The sequence below is a fragment of the Pipistrellus kuhlii genome, unplaced genomic scaffold (assembly GCF_014108245.1).
Source record: "Pipistrellus kuhlii isolate mPipKuh1 unplaced genomic scaffold, mPipKuh1.p scaffold_m20_p_23, whole genome shotgun sequence".
Taxonomy (NCBI): domain Eukaryota; kingdom Metazoa; phylum Chordata; class Mammalia; order Chiroptera; family Vespertilionidae; genus Pipistrellus; species Pipistrellus kuhlii.
In genome coordinates, this window is record NW_023425522.1 from 12,316,297 (window position 1) to 12,337,537 (window position 21,241).

The 21,241-nt window shown below is 47.4% G+C and overlaps 1 protein-coding gene across 10 annotated transcripts in view; it reads left to right on the plus strand.

The window, feature by feature from the left end:
* Positions 1 to 5,506: 5,506 nt before the first annotated feature.
* Positions 5,507 to 21,241, plus strand: part of NCBP3 (nuclear cap binding subunit 3) — a 29,404-nt gene continuing 13,669 nt past the window's right edge. For 3 of the 10 annotated variants that reach the window (XM_036451801.2, XM_036451806.2, XM_036451803.2), the window contains exons 1-4: positions 5,509 to 5,745; positions 7,890 to 7,955; positions 10,101 to 10,206; positions 18,186 to 18,311. In XM_036451801.2, coding sequence (XP_036307694.1) covers positions 5,563 to 5,745; positions 7,890 to 7,955; positions 10,101 to 10,206; positions 18,186 to 18,311 — 481 coding nt within the window. In that variant the 5' untranslated portion in view covers positions 5,509 to 5,562. Of the gene's footprint in view, positions 5,746 to 7,889; positions 7,956 to 9,857; positions 9,973 to 10,100; positions 10,207 to 18,185; positions 18,312 to 21,241 lie in introns of all 10 variants that reach the window. The other 7 variants (XM_036451799.2, XM_036451807.2, XM_036451802.2 and 4 more) reach the window with 5 other exon arrangements.

A 21,241-nucleotide genomic window follows, 5' to 3' on the forward strand; every position in this document is an offset into this window, starting at 1 on the left:
GAAGTCCCGTGCCAAGCGTCTGACAGCGCCTGGCACAGCATGGGCACTCGGAGACCCTGCAAAGGAAAGCAGGACGTCCTGCCCCGGGGCTGCCCGGAACCAGCCTCGGGGGCCGTGGGTTCGGCACAGGCCGAGTGTTTGCCCGTCTGTGGAGCGCCAAGCAGAGGGAGACGGTGCCAGAGGCTGCCTGGCGTGAGGATTGGCTTTTCCATCGGAGAGAGGAGGCCAGAGCTGCTTCTGCCCTCTCCCTGGGCATCTTGGGAAGGTCTCTCCAGGAGCAGTGCTGGAGGCGAGGCAGAAATTCCCCACCGCCAGAAGCGATGAGTAGGGTTCCCGTACCCCCTTGCTCCCCACCACTTGGGGCCCCACCACCTCTCACTGCCTCACCGGTCTCCTGGCCTTGGTCCTCAGCTCTCCACCCACCCTCTTGCCAGCTGCCACGTGATCCTGGTGCTCACCTGAGCTTACCCAGCCCTCTCAGAACCCTGTGCTCCCAACAGTGCTCTGCCTGGCATCTGAGGCCCCGGCCAGCAGCCCTGCTGCTCTCTCTGCAAGATCCCTCAGGCACTCGGCCTGCTCTCTGCTCCCCCGACACGATCATCCTATGAGGTCTCAGCCTGTTGGAGAGTGGTCAGGGCCACTGAGGGTTCCAATTTTCCCAAGAGGACATGCTGACACATACTGGGACTCATGTAAACACCCACAGGGCACCCCTCTCCTCCCACACTGCCCCCCCTCCCTTCCTCCACACACACAGGCTGGCACACCTACACAGCCTCTCCTCGGGCACGTAAGCAGGCCTGGGCTTGAGGGGCCCACTGAGGCCCAGGACAGCCGGCCAAGGGGGCCTGCCTTTGGTCTCACCGACAGGGCAGTCCCCGGCCTGCAGGGACTCCCTGCACCGCTTCAGCCTCCTGCTGGCCTGGGCATCCACAGCCTAAATGACGCTCTCCTGCTCCTGGTCCCCTCCCCCACACACATACAGACCTGGCTCTGCCCTCGGGGTCTCAGCCACATCTGTTTCTCCAGCGAGGATGGCTCAGGAAATACAGTCTGGGTCCCGGCTCACCCTCCAGGGCAGCTGCCAGTCCCCACGCAGGTTGGACTGACCCATTTGTCATTAGCCCGTCTGGCTTTGCAGTCCCTCTCCCTGCCTTCCCCGCTGCCCAGGCCCCCACTCTCTCCAACTCACCTCCTCCAGGTCGTCTTCCCTGGCCCACAGCCCCAGAGGCACCCTGGGCATGTGGTCCGGAGTCTGGCCCACCTCCTCCAAGGCTGTTATCAGGGACCGGGAACTAGAACTTGCACAACTTCCATCTGCCCGCTCAAGGCTCCGTCGCAGTGGAGGCCATCTGAAGAGACTCGGCGGGATCACAGGAATGGCGCCTTCCCTCTGGGAACCCCATTCTCTCCAACGGATCCCTGTGAGCTCCTTCTCGGGCCTGCATATCTCTGGCCTTTTCCGGTCCTCTGTTCCTGCTCCTCCGCCTATAACCTAGCTCAGGCCCAGATTTCCACCACCACCGCTTTCCAACGACCCCTGTCCCACTCTCCTGGCATGCAGGAGGCAGCCCCCCTGCCTTCGCTCTCGGATGCTCTCGGCACTGGCTCTGTGCCATCTCCAGCAGGACTGGTCACTGTCTGTGCTAGCCGCAGCTCACTGCGTGCCCTTTGACCCCCGCCGTCCTTTGGTCTCCCCACGACCTTCTCCTCATGAGCTAGGCGCAGGTCTATGCTGAAGAATGAACCAGAACAATGCAGGACCGAAACACAGGCAGGGGCTGGTTACACTCCAGGCGTGGCCTCCCCGAGTCCGCGCACCAGCCTCAAGGTGCGGGAGCTTTCCCGGGAGGGACCCCTGGCCCTCAGGAGCGCCCCTCTCTTGCTTTCAGGCAATCTGTGCCGACTTCCACCCATCCCAAAGCTGAGAGGGCTCCCGGCTGTGGTCTGCCCCTCCTAATTCAGTCTCAACAGTAGTTGTCAACCTGGCTGTCTGCTAGCATCGCCTAGGCCAGGTGTCGGCAACCTGCGGCTCCAGAGCCGCATGCGGCTCTTTTGAAGCTTCACCGCGGCTCCGACAACGTGCAAGCCCGTGTGAAAATGAAGGTAACGTCTTACAGCCCTGATGTGCTGACACTGTGCACTGAGGTTCAGGAGCAACAATCCCATTAACCGGGTAAATTAAATATTTTAATTAGCTATTAATTTGCAAACATATATTTTACATTGTTAAGTGAAAAAGTCCTTTTTTTCCTTCAGATTGACAGCTAACTGCACGATCCGGTATACAGCATTAAGGTAAGAAACAATATATGCAGTGTTATATTTGTTTTAAATGTCGCAATGGTTTTGCGGCTCCCAGGTCTTTTTTTTTTTCCCTTCGGAAATGGGTCCAAGTGGCTCTTTATGTCTTAAAGGTTGTAGACCCCTGGCCTAGGCCCTAGGGCGCTTTTAAAAAATCCTGATTCTGGAACCGATATGGGCAACACTACAGGAAAGGCCGGTGGTGGCGGCTCTCTGAGAGTAGTTAGGGGGCTTTCCAGCCAAAGGGAAGAACTCTCTAGGCCAAGGAGGAGGAGAGAAAACTCCAAGTGGAGAGACCAGCTTGTGCAAAGGCCCTGTGGTTAGCAGGGACAGAGCTTTCCAAGAAGGGAAGTGGTGGTGCTGAGAGTGAGCAGGAGAGGAGCGCAAAGTGAAGCTGGCGCGGGTGGCAGGGCTGCACAATGTGCTGAAGAGGTCACTCTGGCTGCAGTGCGTAGAGGAGGGATGGGGGCGGAGGACGGGGGAAGCAGAGAAACCAGCGAGGAGGCCACTCCAGTGTCCAGACCAGAGGTGACATGATGGCGGACGGGACGGAAAAAAGCTGAGGGGTGGCAGCTGAGAGGATGGGAAGGAACAGGTGGACACAAGAGAGATGTGGGAGGCCAGACAAGAATTCTGAGTGGCCTGGCCTTGGGGGCGGGGGAAGAAGGGGTCCGGGGTGGCTCCTCGCTTTCCAGGCTTGCACACCTGGATTGACTCTGGTGCTAATCAGGGAAGCTGGGAACATACTAGGAAAGGACTTGGCTTGGAAGGGGGAGTCTGAGTCTCAGGTGAGGTGCGTCTGAGGTGCCTTGAGGAGTTCCAAGGAAGAAGTGAGGGAGGCATTTAGACAGACGGGCTGGAGCTCAGAGGAGAGGGGAGAACTGGCCACAGAGAGCGGGAGGTCCGCAGGGGAGGGATGGCAGTGGACCTGGAAGCCATGGGTGTGATGATGGCCTCGGGGGTGTGTCTGGGGTGAGAAGAAAGAGGACCCAGGAGTGAGTCCTGGGGGACTGTGAATGCTGGGGGAAGAGGAAGAACTGAAGATGCACCGGAGCAGGGGCCGCTGGGAGGTGAGAGGGAAGCCCAGGGTGACCATATAAGGAGTGTGTGTGGTTTCGGAACTGGGGAGTGGCCTTCCGTGTCAATGATGCCGAGTGGTCAGGTCACACGCAGAAAGCGAGGGAGGACAGTCCTCTCAATAATTTACTGCGTGGGGTTGTGCAGAGCACAGATACCCTCCTGAGGCAGGGTCAGCGGCCTTCTCTTTAGCTGGAGACGTGTTTCCTTAACCATCGACCTGCGAATAGGCCAAGGACATGAACGGGGGGCGTGGGTTTGTGGGTGTCCGATTTAAAATCGCATCGAAGAGCACTCCTGCGTGAGTCAGCAGGACACCGCCTCGGGCCAGTGGACCGTGTTACCAGTCCTCCGCCAGCATCTGATTTCACCACGGGAGCTTATATTACCGTTTAGCGACTTTTCCCTGTGTTATCCCAGGAGAGGTAGGATTCCATTATGTATTCCCCTCCTCCCTGCGAGGGAAAGGGTGAGAGAAAGGAGAGGGACTGGTCAATTTCAGCCAAACATTTAGAAGACCCTCAATGCCCTCCTTGGCCCCTAGCCCCCATCTTCACAAATTTCTAAGAGAGTTGTCCACACTTTCCTCCAATTCCATCTCTAAGCTACCTCCCCCTTCGTGCACATTGGTCTCGTCCCCGAGGGTTAACCAACTTATAGACCTCAGTCAAGTCCCACTGTGAACTGGTGGCTACACTTACCTCATTTCACCTCCACGGCCTCCTTTGGGGTGCGTGACATTGTCCCGTACGGCTGCTGAGGGCACTGAGGTGCTGATGGGTAAGGGGCAGTGTAAGGGGCAGGCTCTGCCCCCTTGAAACCCAGGTGTGTCTGATGCTGGTCATGTTCTCGCTTGGTTTATAATTGCGCCAAAACGGGTTTCGCTCAGTGGATAGAGCGTCAGCCTGTGGACTGAAAGGTCCCGGGTTCGATTCCAGTCAAGGGCATGTACCTTGGTTGTGGGCACAACCCCAGTAGGGGGTGTGCAAGAGGCAGCTGATCGATGATTCTCTCTCATCGATGTTTCTAACTCTTTATCTCTCTCTCTTCCTCTCTGTAAAAAAATCAATAAAATATATTTTAAAAATATATAATCGACTGTTTCTCCATGGTCAGAGCTCATAGGGCTTCTGAGACCCTATGACCCCATCTACACCCTCCTGAGGTGGGAAGACAGGCCCAGAAAGGGGCCAGACTAGCCCAAGGTAACATAGGGTGCAAAGTCAGGGCTCAAAGGAAAAACTGACCAGTGGAGCCCTCTGGGAGCCTACAGACACCCCCTTGCTCCCCACCAGGCTCTTGTTAGAACATGCCAGAAACCATGTTCAGAACTTCACAGACAGTGGTTCTTGGCCCTCAAGAGTCAGGAAGGTTCTGGCCTTTGGGCAGCTCACTACGCTCTTGGAGCCTCCATTTCTGTGTATGTAAAATGGGTCCATTATTGGGAGACTTGAAAGAGACATAGGTTGGCAAGGCAAGTACACTGCTGAACCTACAGACTGCTCAGACGTCATAGACCAAAGCTCATTCTGGTCTCTGGAGCCTCATTGCCTAGGCTGAGATTCAGGTTTGATCCCTTATATTAGAGGCCTGGTGCACAAATTCATGCACAGGCGGGGTCCAGCAGGCCTGCCCTGATGGGGAATGATGATGGGGAGAGCCCTGCCCCCTGGTCTCCCAGTGGAGGGGACAATTTGCATATTACCCTTTTATTATATTGGATAGCCTGTCATCTTGGGTAAATTTGTGTGCCTCAGTTTCTTTCCATGTGAAATGGGATTAACAGTACCTACTTAATAGGGCTGTTGTAGGAGTGAAGGGTTTGGAATAGTCACTGGCACATAATGACCACAGTAAAACTAGCTTTCATTACAGGTTTAAAGCGTTTTCTAAATCCAGACTACCCGATTTTTTCCATGCCCCGCCCCTCTAACAGGCCCCTCCCTCGTCCCCATTCGGTCCAGCCTCCTCCTTCCCAGGTCCTACTGCAGACCGCCGGGTTCCTCCCGACACAAGGGGGCGCGGCGCTGCAGCGGAGTGGGGGGAAGGGAGGGGGCCTTCTAGCGAAGCGGGCGACGCTCTAGGCAGCGGAGGCGGCTGCTCGGTGGCAGTAGCGACGGCGCTCTAGCCTTCGAGTGTGCGGGGCGGGCTCTCAGTGGTGCGGCCGGCGGGCGGGAGGCGATGGCGGCCGTCCGGGGCCTGCGAGTGTCGGTGAAGGCTGAGGCCTCGGCGGGGCTGGCCTTGGGGCTCCCGTCGCCTGAGGCGGAGTCCGGTTTGGAGCGTGGCGAGCCGGAGCCCATGGAGGTGGAGGAGGGCGAGCTGGAGATGGTGCCGGTGCGGCGCTCGCTGAAAGAACTGATCCCGGTACGGGAGGCGAGGGGGGAGGTCGCCGGGCGAGCGATCGTCCCGCGCCTGGACGGGCCGGAAGGGGAGGCGGCCGGCTGCCCGGCCGGGGGAAAGTCGGGGGAAGGAGAGAGGGGAGCGAGCGCCCGGGGGGCGGGGACGCCTGGCTGGGGAGACCCGGAGCGAGAGGAAGGACGCGGGGCGCCCGGAAATGGGTGCTGAGGGGCTGCGAGGGGTGGGAGCGCTGGAGGGTGGTGAGGGACGTTCCCTTCCCGCCCCCCTGAGCCAGCCTGTGCCCGGGGATGAGCGCGGAGGGGCCGGGCTGTCTGGGCGGGAACCGAACCCCGAGCGGCCCGGACCGCGGGGCACCGTCAGCGGCCGGCACCCCGGGCTCCTGGCGGTCCCGCTGCGGGCGGCTGGTGTCTGGTAGACGGAGCGCTCCGGGTTTCTCCCGGGTCGGCTGGGCTTGACAGCGATGGGAGCTCCGTGTTGCCGGGGTGGCCTGAGGGTCATCTTGCCCCCGGGCAGCCCCCCCCGGCTCTGGAGCCCCTACACGCCGGCCCCGACACCTGACCTTTCCTGGAACCAAAACATCCGCCAATGCGCAGTGGATCTCGGTCCGCCTTTTATCACCTGCGGGGGATGGTGCGCGGCGTTGTTGTTGTTGTTGTTTTAAATATATTTTATTGATTTTTTTTTTTTCAGAGAGAAAGAGAGAGGGATAGAGAGTTAGAAACATCGATGAGAGAGAAGCATCAACCAGCTGCCTCTTGCACACACCCCCACTGGGGATGTGCCTGCAACCAAGGTACATGCCCTTGACCGAAATCGAACCTGGGACCCTTCAGTCTGCAGGCCGAGGCTCTATCCACTGAGCCAAACCGGTTTTGGCGGTGCGCGGCGTTTTGCTTGTGTTTCCGGGGTACTTTGCCCGCTTCTTGGGGCCAGTCTCAGGCCTGCATGGCCCTTCTCAGGCCTTTCATGGCTCACCTGACACGAAGGAACGACTTTTTTTTTTCTTCTTTTTTTTTTTTTAATCAAGTCAGCAAGCCTTGGTGTTAAACTGAAATTATGGGGAAAGGTGAAAGTGGATCACTGATGCCTTTTGGTAACAATAATTAACAGTGTCATTTTTACCATTTACTACATGATGCCATTTCAATATCACCGCAGCTGTGAAGTATGTGTGTCCTCCCTGTGTTCATTCAGTCGGACACCCATGGCCTCCCCTACTGTGTGCCAGGCACAGTCCTAGGCACTTGATCAAGATTAAACGCCCTCCCGAAGTTTATGTTCCAGTTGGGGAGCACAAGTAAACAAGTAATTTTGGACAGTGGTGGATGCTGTGACAAAAATAAAGCATGCGAATGGCATAGAGAGTGCAGAGGGCAGGGAGGGTGTGCAGGGCGGGAAGCTGCATGGGATAGGATGGTCCGGGAAGTCCTCTGAGATGGTGATATTTAAGGCAAACCCTCAGTGACTCGAAGGACCCAGCCATGTGCAGATTTGGAAGAAAGTGTCTCCAGTAGGGGCCACAGTAAGCAGAAGGCTCTGAGACAGGCACAAGATTGTCTTGTTGGGGGAACAGATATGAGAGCAGTGAGAGGTCGGGAAGGTGGGCAGGTACCATGGAGGACACCTAGGCCCAGAGCGGCCAAAGGAACTGTGAAGTGTCATGTCGTCTGTGAACATCAGAGCTGCCTTCTCAGTCCCGGGTTTCCCCGATCCCACCCTCTTTTCATGGCCCTGTGCTGTGTTTTCCGAAGGTCTGGGCCAGTCTGGATTGTCTGCATTTTGATGAAGACTTGTGCTTCATCTACCTCGTGGCCTGGCATGATGAATAGGGCCCGGCCGGGTTGGGGAGAGAGGTGACTGCGCCTCATCTTGGATGCTTTTCACAAAAGCTTGTAGATTTCCACTTACATGACACCTTCAGTGGATGGCATTGTTTAAGGTTTGGACAGGCTCTAAGCTAGAAGTGACTTCTCCTTAGCGTGGTGATTGCTACGACAGTCCCTGCGATGGGTTTCCTCGGGGGAAGGGGGGGGTGTGTGTGTGGAGGATTGCTCGAGAGAAGGACTATCCCAAAGGCATCAGCTGTTTTTATCATGAATTTTTCTTCGTCACTTGCTGTCAGCATTTCTTACTCTTCCCCCTCGTGTTAGGACACAAGCAGAAGATATGAAAACAAGGCTGGCAGTTTCATCACCGGGATTGATGTCACCTCCAAGGTAAGGCGGACCGTGATTTACTCCTTTTGACAAGCGGCTGAACCTGGTTCCTAGGATTGGCGGAACTGCAATTATTCTGTCCCACCTGTTTTCTTTAGTTGGTGGATTAAAATGTATTTAACTTAAATTTTATGTTACACAATGATGCTTTTGTGCATTCTGGAAACATCCAGGCAGTATTTGTGTATTCTCGTGTTCACGATAAGATAAAATCACTATACCTGTGCTTAATCATATCCAAGAAAAAGTTCTGCACTGCAAATGCTTTTTTATGCTGTATACATTCTTTAAAAGTGATATAAACTATTTTTTACTTTAACTGAAACATGAAAAGTGCCTGGCACACAGTAGGCTTTTAGGAAATGTCTTTTGTGGCTCACTGGCCGCAGGCTTAGGAAAATAGGGTCTCCCGCCCTGGCTGATGTGGCTCAGTTGGTTGGAGCGTCATCCTGTGCAACAAGGTCGCAGCTTCAGCTCCCGGTCAGGGCACATCCTTAGGTTGTGGGGTTTGATCCCTGATTGGGGTGCGTGCAGGAGGCAGCCAATTGATGTATTTCTCTCACATCGAAGTTACTTTTTCTCTTTCTTCCTTCCTAAAAAAACAAAAACAAAAAACAACACACAACCTTTCTCCCCTCCCCCCCTGGAAAAATAGGATTTCCTTACTCTGTGGCTATCTAAACTTTGAAGACCAAGTCAGCTGAATTATTCTCAGTATCTGGGAATATTATCTTTTATCTAGTGATTACTGTTACTAGATTACCAACTTCACTGTAATTCCTCACAGAGCTAAACCTATTATTTTCCTTATTATAAATAGTGCATATTATTGCTTATGTTGGTGATATCCAGTTTAGACATTCTTTCTGCTTTAACGTGTGCAATTGAGTTTGGAATAGAATCTTGAATTCTGAATAGTAGCACTATGTTGCTATATTGGATGTGTAAAATAAAAAATAAAAATGTCATGCTTACATTTTTATATCTTATTTGGGACTCAATCTGGCGTAGATGGCTTAAAGGCCAAAAGAAAGAAATGATCTTTTAGACAAACAGGAAAATTAAGTGAAGATGTTTTCTTACTGTAATTGAACCAGAAGTAGACTGCACTGTTCTTAATCCAACACAGTTTGCCATTATATAAACAAATATAATGGGGGAAAGAGTGGTAGTCCCAGAATTGGTACTTAAACTGTTACTAAAGAAAGGTAGATTAGCTCTTTGCACTGGGAAGATTTGAGGGAAGAAAATTAGCATAACTGTTGGGAAATAACAGAAGTGTTGCTGCTTTACCAGTCCCCACAAGCATTCTGTGTAGTCAGACCTTCAATTAGCGTGCAAAGTCAATGTGTAATTAGCGAGGGCTCCCAAGAGCCGTCAGAAACCCACGGATCTGGATTTATTTTAGGTCTTGGGGAGAAAAAAACTTACGAAGCTGATTATTTTGTTTTTCAATGAAGCATCAATGCTTGTCACTTAATTTGAAAACTGGCAATTGCATGGATACAAGCCTGGATGATAGAGAGCTTCTTTGCCTCAAAGCTATTTTTAAACCAGGAAAAAGCCTTCGGGAGTGGACTGCTCATGCAGACATAATGTGGATGAGCGTGATAGGTGTGATTACCATGCACACAGACAGTGAAATGGGGGTGAGGGGGGAGGGGACTCCTGGAAATAGCACTGAGATCAGAAATTCTGTCCCACTTACTGCTGAAGTACCTCCAGCAAACCTTTTAACTTTTTTTGTGCTTCAGTTTCTGCACCTGGAAAATTGAGATTTGAGATTGTTTAGTTGTAATTTGTTTGAATCTTGACTGCTAATAAATGAAATGTCAGAGAATTAAGCGTTACTTATTACTCATTGGATCAACTAATATTCATTGAATTCCTACTCTGCCTCAGACACAGTGATAGGCATTGAATCATCATGGAGATTATTACAAATTATAGCAGCATTAATGTACACCCTCCCAGTCATTGACTTTGAGTATCCAGTTCTCTGCAAAAATTATTAAAGGTACATTGTTGCTTATTTCTTCTGATTTATTTTAGGGTTGTCACTGATGCCTTATGTTATATTTGTGATTGTGTGTGCCATCTAACTTTTCTCGTTCGTTGAAACTCGGCTTTTACTGTACCTTCTAGGAAGCAATTGAAAAGAAAGAACAACGAGCTAAGCGCTTCCATTTACGATCAGAAGTAAATCTTGCCCAAAGAAATATCGCCTTGGACCGAGACATGATGAAGAAAGGTACTGGGTGTTTGGGGGGACTTTTTCCACATTTCCCCAGATAGTAACGTTTCCTGCCATGGCTGGTGCTTCTGGCCTTGCCTTGCATGTCCAGTCCTCATTCAAATACTCCCAAAGGAAAGAGACGTGTGATGTCTCCATTTTTGAGGAGGTCTGTTTAAAGTTGTGTTAGCCGTGTCTCAGATGTTAGAGCTGGGAAAAAAAGATTGTCTTGTCAGAGGAGGCCCAATGAAAGTCACCCAGTTAGTGGCAGAGCTGAGATTAGAACCTGTGCTTCTACGGAAGCTTACCCATTTCTGCTCTTATCATAGGAAGCTTAACTTTTCTTTGTCTTCAAATGTATTGGAAGTAGCCAGAGCCAGTTTGGCTCAGTGGCTAGATTGTCTGCCTGCAGAGAGAAGGGTGCCGGGTTCCATTCTGGTCAAGGGCACATAACTCAGTTGCAGGCTCCTGGCCCTGGTTGGGGGCATGCAGGAGGCAACCAATTGATATGTCTCTCTCACATTGTTGTCTCTCCCTCCCTCCCTCCTTCCCTCCCTCCTTTTACTCTGTAAAAATTAATGGAAAAAACATCCTTGCCTGAGGATAATAAAATAAAATAAACGTATTAGAAGAATATCACAGCGAGACCTCTTTAAGGGGAGTCAGAGCAGTATTGGATTGGTAGGGAAAAGTTGTCATTCTTCTTTAGATGCAGGCTTGTGGTTTTATCTTATTTTTCTATTTTATTAGGATAATTGTTTTGCTGCTTGGAACTCACCCTGAATTAAAAAGAGTAATCTGCCCCAGTCTTCTGACACAATTTATAAAATAAAGAGAAATTTTTTACTGAGTTCATAGCCATACTTATTATTCCACGCTAATATAAAATAAATCCATGAGTACAAAAGGTCTCCCTCTGTTGTATTTGCAAATTTGGGTATTTCTGAAGGACTTAATAGGCAGACCTCTGCATGTTAAATGTCTGTGCTCTGCTCTATGAGTTTCTCTAGGCTTGCTTGATTGATAAAAGTATGTTGAATGAACGAAAGAATAGCTACTGTTTTGAGGAACTTGCTGTCTTACCTGGCACTATGTTTGTTGGCATATTGCACATTCGTTTCTTATTTGTTTCTCACAACAACCCTATGAAGAATATATTTTGTATTCCTGTTTTACAGAGAAGTAGAAATAGGCTCAAAGAAGTTTAATAAATGCCTGAGGTTATGCAGCTAGTAAAAGTGGAGTCAGGATTTCAGGGGTTCAATTCCTGGTCAAGGGGATGTACCTTGCTTACAGGTTCCCTGGCCCTGGTGGGGACTCATGCAGGAGGCGACCAGTTGCTTGGTGTCTGTGATATGACAGCACAGACTCAAATCTCCTCAGTCTGTCCCAGTGGGTAGAGTAGCTTGGATACAGAGCTCAACTCTGAATCCTGCTTTACAGTTTTTTCTGCCTCATGAGTTCAAGTTGGAAATAGGACCTTGCTTCCCTTGCAGGCTGGGTTTCCAGGCATCTATCTGGGTGGACTTCAGTTTCAGGAAAAGCCCTATGAGGGCCAAGGATAGCTGTGCAGCTTGGCATTCCTGTGCCTGCTCAGTCTGGGCCCAAGCAGAGCTCTGACTCCTCTCATAGCTGCAGCTGGCTAACTTCTAGCCTGTGAGCGTTCACTGTGGCAATTCGTGCCTTTTCATTCTGCTCATTTTGCCCTTCCTTGTCCCATGCTTTGTCTTGTCAGATGTCATTTTCTCCATGAAGCCCTAATCACCCACTCACATTTCTTTCCTCTGTTGCAGCTCTTTGATGTGCTGTGTCCTCCTGGAATCTTTCTCCCAGACCCCTTGTGAATGTGGATAAGTTATTGAACCTTGTTAGGTCTCAATCTCCTTGTTTATAACGTGAGAATATGATACCTACCTGAATAGTATAACTTTTGGGGTTAAATTAAAAAAAAAATTTTTTGTTTTTGAAAAGCAATTTTAATCTTATGGTTCTTAAGATATTCCTAAAAAGCAATAGATGTGCTGAAACCGGTTTGGCTCAGTGGATAGAGTGTTGGTCTGTGGACTGAAAGGTCCCAGGTTTGATTCCTGTCAAGGGCATGTACATTGGTTGCAGGCACATCCCAAGTAGGGGGTGTGCAGGAGGCAGCTGGTCGATGTTTCTCTCTCATCGATGTTTCTAGCTCTCTATCCCTCTCTCTTCCTCTCTGTAAAAAATCAATAAAATATATTATTTAAAAAAAAAAAAAAAAAAAGCAATAGATGTGCCTGGATGAGCAGGGACACGTTGCTCATTATAATCTGTTTTTTATCCAGAAGGCAGCATGGTCTAGGGTAGTATTCCTGAACTCTGGAGAACCCTGCTGCCTATCCCAGATCAGTTTAAATAAGGATGGGAGGTACGCGAGGGGTTTGAATAGGTCCCAGCAATAGTTATTTTTATATCTCGCTAAATAATTCTAATGTACAGTCAAGATTGAGAACCATTAGTGTGGTGATTAAGAGTGTGGGTTCTGGCCCTGGCCTGTTGGTTCCATGGTTACAACGTTGGCCCATGGACCGGAGAGCTGGGCCCATCCTGGCCAAGGGGCTGTGCCTCGGTTGCCGGTCCCCTGGCCCTGGGGGGGCTCACGCTTGTGGTGACCAGTTGATATCGTGTCTCTTTCATGTTGATCCCCCCCCGCTCTCTTCCTTCCTCTAAAATCAGTTTTTTAAAAAAGAAAAGAGTGTGGGTTCTGAAGCCTAGCTGTCTATATTCGAATCCTGACCTGTTCCTTTCTAGCTCTGTGCCTTGGGGAAGTTACTTAGGCTCTAAGAAACTCAGTTTCTTCCTGTGGAGAGGCAGAGCACGGTGCTTTTACTAGGGTTGTTGGGAGGCTCTAGCATAATGTACAGTTCTTATGTCTGGTACATAGTAAGTCCCCAATAAATGTTAGTTGTTATTTTCATTATCTGGCATTTTCCATCTCCCAAGCAGTCTTCTAAGTGGCTAGCCTCTTGGGAGAATGGGAACATTGGAATAAACATCTTGACTCCTGCAGCCACATTAGGTGTCAAATTATTGCTTCTTAATATCAATGATACCGTTTGGTAAATGCTTGCTATATGCCACTCAGCCCTGTGAAGGGAAGGTAATCGCCATTTCTGTTTTACTGATGGGGAAACTGAGGTGCTGAGAGGTAGAGAACCTTGCCTGAGGTCCCAGTAGCAAGTAGCTAGGTAAGTAGCAAAGCTGGGATTTGCAGGCTGGCCTGGCTGAAGCCTGTGCTCCTAACCTCTCTGCCAGCTCTCAGGGGGAGTGTGCGATGTGCTGCCTGATCATTCTGCCTCAGAAGTGACTTGCTGCTTACTTACTCTTAGCGACTGCTTTCCTTTCCTTACCCCCAAGATCAAAGCTTTCAGGGTTGGAAGGAACCTCAGAGGTCATCAAAGGTCACCTCCTGCCCCGGGCTGCAGGCCTTTTGGCAAAGTTCCCAGTGGTCTTTTGGCTTCTGCTTGAACATTGCAGAAGGACTATTTATGAAGCAGCTAATTTTGGTTTTGGATACATGTTAATACATGTTCCTTATGTTGAACAGAAATTGCTTTCTTAAAATTTCTGTCCATTAGTTAGTTATTGTGTGACCCTTAGAACAACATTATGTTCTCTCCTCATTCAATAATAATCCTTCAGGTGAATGAGCAGTAAGCCCATTTCCTACACTTTATTTATGTAAATTGACTTTCTAGCCTCTCGCCTCTAAACTCTTTTTCAGTTTCTAAATGTCCTTCATAAGGTGAGGAGTAGATTCCAGATATTGTTGGATTCCCGGAGAGAATGGCAGGGCTCTACCTCGATTTCTTTCTTAGCCGTTGCGTAGTGTACTCACCTGCTAGTCAACCGAAGCACGCAGGTCTTCTCCTTGGAAATTCTCCCCATCAAACAGTCTTGTCTGGTACTTGAGGCACTGTTTAAGAATTACTTTATTTACCTTTACCAAATTATATCTTATTAATTTCAAAACTCCATTTCAGTCTGTCGAGTTCATTTTCATCTTACCTGCACCTTTTAGCATTTTAGCTATATTCCTCACTTTGGTATGCCAGTCTTCTGCATCTTTATCCAGCTGTTGGTAAATGTTGATCATGAAAATCCCATATCATGCCATGAGACATAGATCCGTGAATTATAAGTCTTAGTTTATTATCAGGTCCACATTTCACTTTATTGTCACGACGAGCTAAATTACATGCCTTAATGGTCTCGAGATAGAACTTGAATTTCTTGGTGTGAGGAATTGCTGCCAAAAAAAAGAAAAGAGGTTTGTGTGGCTTGCTTCTTAGAGAACTCACATCATTTCCAAGGGAAAGACTTGGTTTTATTTTTTGTTTGTTTCGTTACTCTTCACCCGAAGATATTTTCAGTGATTTTTTTTTTTTTTTTAAGAGAGTGAAAGGGAGGGGGAGAGACAGATAGAGAGAAACATCTCTGTAAGAGACACCCATCGATTGGTTGCCTCCCGTGCACACCCTGACCAAGGACAGGGATGAAGCCTGCAACCAAGGCACATGTTCTTGACCAGAATCGAACCTGCATCCTTTCATTCCACAGGCCGACATTCTGTCCACTGAGTCAAACCGGCTAGAGTGAGACTTGGTTTCTTAAGGGATTGTAGATTCTGTTTGATCAGCTCCTTTTAAAAATTCCAGAGAATTACATTAAATTAAAAAAAAAAAATATATATATATATATATATATATATATATATATATATATATGTATATATATATATATATATATATTTTTTACCTGGGGATATGTTTTATTGATTTAGGGAGGAAGGAAAGGGTGGGAGGAGAGAAAGAGAGATATTACATCTATCAACTGCCTGACTGCGGATCAAACCTGTAACTTTTTGGTGTATGGGGGGGGGAAAGCCATTGGCATTTTTGATGAGCCTATATACTCTGAACTGTACCCTTTTCTTCATTACACATTTCACAACTCACGTTCACCAAAGAAAACTTGGGAAGGAGAGTAAGAAAAGTTGCCCAGAGTCTAACATAAAACCCAGTCATTGTCAGCATTTTGTGTATTTCCTTCTAATCTTTTCTGCATGCGGATTTTATTTTGTTTCTCCCTTTCCTTTTCACTTGACAATCTGCCATCTGCATTTTCCAGATCATTATATAGGCTGCTGTTAGTCTTTTAGATCTTATATTTGTTCTTTTACCTTTGTCATTAGTCATTTACCCTTTGTCTGTCTCCCATATGTGTTATTTGGCAGAGTGTCTCACCCAAGCTTTGCTGCCTGTTCTTTCCTTGGGAATCACCTCTCATATTCTGAGTAACTATATTTAATGTCTTACAAATTTTTTCAACATCTTAGTGTGAGGCCTTGGGATTGGCTTCTTTTTCTCTGGATTTTCAGAAATCTACTTTCCTACTCCCTGTCATTCATTGTTTTCTTTCCTGGTAAAAACAAGCAAGATGATGCCCTTACCACCTTGCTGGTAGTCAGCACTCGGTAAATGGCCAGTTCTCATCCCCTCATCCATCTGTTCACCGCCATCTCAGCAGTTAGCCTTCCTCACTGATTGGACACAGATCTAGGCTCCTGCTTTGTTTTATTTTAAGCAGTGACATTGTCAGCAAGGTGAGGAAGTATTGAGCATTCTCCTTTGGCAGTCTTCCATCACATTTTGAGCTTAACAAGGTTTCATCTCCAGTGCATCTTGCCACAGTTGGTTTGGTTCTCTTTTGAGAATGAACTTTTCTCCCAGCTCATTGAAACGTTTACCTTTGTAGTGATAATGGCTTTTGTATCCATACCGGCTTCTTTTGAACAAGACTGTTGATTGCCCATTTCTAGATGTGTATACCATTCTCTGTACATTAAAATAAAGCCCAGCCGGCGTGGCTCAGTGGTTGAGCATCACCCCATGAGCCAGGAGGTCACGGTTTGATTCTCAGTCAGGGCTCATGCCCAGGTTGCAGGCTCGATCCCTATGGGGTTGGGTGTAGGAGGCAGCCCATCAATGACTCTCTCATCATTGATGTTTCTATCTCTATCCCTTTCCCTTCCTCTTTATAAATATCAATTTAAATAAAGACAACTGAAGCCAGAAGTTTTATTCCTTATTGTCTTTTGTTTATAAGCTATTTCTGCAGGTTTGTGTCTTTGTTTTTGTAATAAAAGCATTATAATGTTAGAACAGTGCTATGATGCTCTTGGTATTTATTTACTTAGGTATTTCCTTATTGCTTGTCTTATTTATAAATAAACCCCGTTATCAGGTCAACAAGTGTTCCTCAGACTTTTTCCCCGGTCTGTTTTCTCTGCCATCTCCAGGAGCTCTTCCTGTTGTTTGTTCCCTCTCTACTTCCCCTGGGACCCTTTTCATCCATACTCATGGCCTTTAGCTCCAAGAACTGAAAAGGCCCCCTGGTCTGACTCCTTCAGTTTCCCAGCCTGGATGTCCACTGTGAACACCTGGCTCATTTGGGCTTGTTCAGTGTTGTACCGCTGGTCACTAGTAAGGATTTGCAGAGATTCAAAGGTCTTAACAGTATCTCCATCTTCATAATCTGGGTGGCAGGAAGGTATCACCTGATTTACCAGGTAGTCTGGACACACCTATGTGGGCTCCCCTTAAACCTTTTACTCTTCAAAATGATAAAACAGATATCTTTGTGTGAGCTACTGTATGAACCCACATGAGGAGTAACTAGGCCTAAAGGTCACGTGCTAAATTACATTTATAGCAGGCACTTCCAATTTGTTCTTGAGTGGCTGTGCCACTTCTCAATCCCGCCAGCAGAGGGAGGAGGGCTCTTTTCTCCACCCTACCAACAATTGATAGTAAAATACATAAATTTAAAAAAATTCTAGTAATTGAAAAGTGGTATCTTGTTTTAGTGTGTGTTTTTCTGATTGTGAGGTCAGCCATCTTTTCATATATTTATTGTATTTCCTGTTGTGTGAATTGTCTAGTACTCATGTTCTTTGCCGGTTTTTATTTTAAGCTGTCATTTTATCAGTATTTATAAGATTTCATTACTTTAGTTTCCTTCTTTGCTTTATATCCAGGGGCAGCGTCTCTTCTTTTTCAGAAATGGCCTGAACTGTTCCACATTTTTCTTCCATAAATATTTAAAACCTGGTGACCATGTGCCCTCTTTTGTGCACATTGAAAGGAAATTAATTCGAAGGTGGCCAGTGAGGCAGGACTGGGTGTGATGGGCTGGACAGACCCTGGAGGCAGCCTCCCGTGTCCCTCCCTGGTGTCTGTGGAGTGAGTAGGGTCCCTCGGGCTGGCCTGTGGGGGTCAGGCCAGAACTGGCTCTCTGACATCCCCCGAGGGGTCCCGGAGAGGGAGAGGGCACTCTGCAAAGTTGCTGTCATGCAGGGTGTGGAACACAAACACAAGTGCGCAGTAAACCAGATTTGGGGCCTAGAGTGCCCCAGCAACAACATAACCCACGGCTGAAGGTGAAACCGCGCAGCACCATGAGGAATCGGGCTCCCTCCTCTCTGGTTTCGGGGTGTGTCACCCAAGGACCGCCGCTGCCAAGTCACTGCAGCTTGGCAGCTCCCTGGTGATCAGTATGTGTCATAGCGACCGGATGGTCAGCCGGTTGATGGGCTACATAGGCTTTTTTATATATAGATTTTAGAATCAGCTTGCCTAGTTTAATGAAAAAGCCTATTGAATTTGGCATTGCTTAATTGCAGGTTAATTTGGGGAAAGGTATTGTGTATTTTATCAACATTAATTGTTCAATCTTTCTTAGCCTAAAAACCTGTTCTGACTTAAATAATTGATTTAATGCTGTTTGGTCTGTGATAAAAAGCAAAACAATACCTTGCTGTCATCTCTCCTTTTCTTTTAAAATAAATGCCATCTCTTTCAGCATATTTCTTTCTAAACACACGTTACCTGAACTGTGTAATAGGGTGGAGTGTGCAGTAGTGGGTGGGAAAATCCTATCATCTTTTCTGTGTCCTGTGTTTTTAGCAATCCCCAAAGTGAGACTGGAGACAATCTACATTTGCGGAGTAGATGAGATGAGTACCCAGGATATCTTTTCCTATTTTAAAGAATATCCTCCGGCTCACATTGAATGGTTGGATGATACCTCCTGTAAGTATACCCAAGTTTTCTGTTAAATATGTTTTTGCTTATGATTTTGAAATTATTCTTGCCACCTCAGATGGTGAATGACTATGGCAGATACTTGTCTGTGTCTAACCTCTGCCATTAGTGTAGAAGAGGAAAAAAATCCCCATTGATGAGAACCAGATACATTAACTAATCTACCAGATTATACCCCATGAGTATTCTAAGTCAGCTCAGAGTGGTGACCAAGGCTTATGAAGCTCGTTGCTAGCATCTGAGCCCAGTGTACGATTAAGGCCTCTTGAATTCCCACAATTTCCCAACAAAGGGGTGGATCCAGCTGTGTGGACGGGCTGAGGGCTGTGTTTTCAGAGCTTTAGACTTTGTCATTGCAACTTGCCATACAGTTGATTATCCAGGTGCTGGCTCTGCCTCAGTGTCTCTAATTAGAACTATATCAGAAACCCTGCCACTTTACCAGACCTGTGAGCTGTTAAACTTGTGAGCCAACTGTAATTTTTAACTTGCCTTCCCACTCCAAGTCTGTTCTGACTGGTGATCACGCTACTGGCTTTTTGTCTCGATTCATTTCTAGTCTGGCTTCCCTTACTGCTAGCTTGCTGGCCTACCAGGTTGTGCTCGGTATAGCAGCCTGGTTTTTCTGGCTGCTTTCTTTAAAAGATGTTGATTCAGCCAGGACCGGTTTGGCTCAGTGGATAGAGGTCGGCCTTCGGATTCAAGGGTCCCAGGTTCGATCCCGGTCAAGGGCATGTACCTTGGTTGCGGGCATGTCCCCAGTAGGGGGTGTGCAAGAGGCAGCTGATCAATGTTTCTCTCTCATCGATGTTTCTAACTCTCTCTTCCTCTCTGTAAATGTCAATAAAATATATTTTTTAAAAAATAAAATAAAAGATGTTGATTCAGTGTTTTCATTGAAAGAAGAAACATGACTGAGTAAAATATTTTTTTCCTGTTTCCTTTTTCCTTAACCTGTTAACCGAACGGGACCTATAAATACGTCAAACGTAAACAATATCGGGAACGGGTAGGACGTATGAATACGTCCTTGAAATATATGTTGCGCCCCGAGAGGGACGGTATATATTTTTTGTAATCTTTTTTTTTTTTAATATTTTATTGATTTTTTACAGAGAGGAAGGAAAGGGGAGGGATAGAGAGTTAGAAATATCGATGAGATGAGAGAGAAACATCGATCAGCTGCCTCTTGCACACCCTCACTGGGGATGTGCCGGCAACCAAAGTACATGCCCTTGACCAGAATCGAACCCAGGACCTTTAGGTCCGAAGGCCGACGCTCTATCCCCTGAGCCAAACCTGTTTCGGCTATTTTTTGTAATCTTTATCATTGTTTGTAAAATTTATAATTTTTTAATTTAACGTGTCCATTTTTATTTGTCGGTATTCTATTTTTTTTGTAATTTTGTATTTTCCTTTGTGCTTTATATATATAAATAAATGAATATATATACATATATATTCATTTATTTTCATTAATTATAAATAAAAAAAATAATATGAAATTACGTCCTCCGGGCGTGACGTACTGACACGTCCTAGTGAAAGAGTACGCACCCGTTACAGGTTGCGTCATTAAAAAGGGCTGGGTTGTAAATATTTTAGGCTTTGCAGGTCGTATAGTCTCTGTCATTTATTCAGCTCTGCCATAGAGCATGAGAAAAGCCATCGACGGTATGTAGTTGAACGAGCCTGGCTATTTTCTATAGAGCTTTATTTTACAAAAACAGCCAGAACCAGTTTGGCTCAGTGGATAGAGTGTCAGCCTGTGGACTGAAAGGTCCCAGGTTCAATTCCAATCACGGGCATATACCTTGGTTGCAGGCACATCCCCAGTAGGGGGTGTGCAGGAGGCAGCTGGTCGATGTTTCTCTCTCTTCGATGTTTATAACTATCTGTCTCCCTTACTCTCTGTAAAAAAAATCAATAAAATATTTTTTTAAATTTATTTTACAAAAACAGGCAGTGGATGTGTAGTTTATTGTACATTAATTAAACCTAAGTAAATCTGGTACACATCTAAACAAATAAATGACAAATGATGGGCTGGATTTGACCTGCAGGTTTTAGTTTGCTATCCACTGGTTTAAGTCATTAAAACTAGATAAGGGATATTGCAGTTGGAGAGACCTTTAGAATTATCCAGTTCAGCTACTTTATATTGTGCATCAGAAACCAAGAAACTGAGAAACAGAGAAGGTAAATTGTCCAAGGCCACATGGTGTGTTAGTAACAAAGGTGAGACTCTATAAGAAGTCTCAAAATCTTTTTTCTTTTTGGCTAAATTCTTTCTTTAAAGAAGCAAATTCAGTTAGTTGCTACAAAGCCAAGAGTCTGTTATGTCTCCATTGTATATATCCATGATGGTACCATCCTCATTGGGAGAGCATCATTTAAAAGCATGTCTGGATGATAAGGAATAGCATAGGGCTTCCTTGGAGGGGCAGTGGTATAGAGGGCAATCCACATTTATTTGATAACCAGAGGCCTGGTGCACAAAAATTTGATTTCACCTTCAGCCCGGCCTGCTCCTCTCAGCCTGGCCTGCCCCCTCTCAGTCTGGAGCCCTCAGGGGATGTGCTGCTGACGACTTAGGCCCGCTTCACATGGGGAGCCCGCCTAACCTGCAGTCTGGCCTCCCTCTGCAGGAGGCGACTGGGCTGATCAGGGGAAGGCGCCATCCCCATCACCCCACTGCTGCTGCTGGCCATAGCGGCTGCCTGAGCCCATGGCTGCCTGAGCCCCGGGCCTCGCATCTGCTGTGGCTTGGACCGGATGGATGTCCAGAGGGACATCTGGAAGATGTCCAGACTAATTAGCATATTATATTCCCTTTTATTACTATAGATTATCATCATCCTCATCAAGAACTAACACATAGCACTAAGTGCCAGGCAGTTTTATTATGTAAACACTTT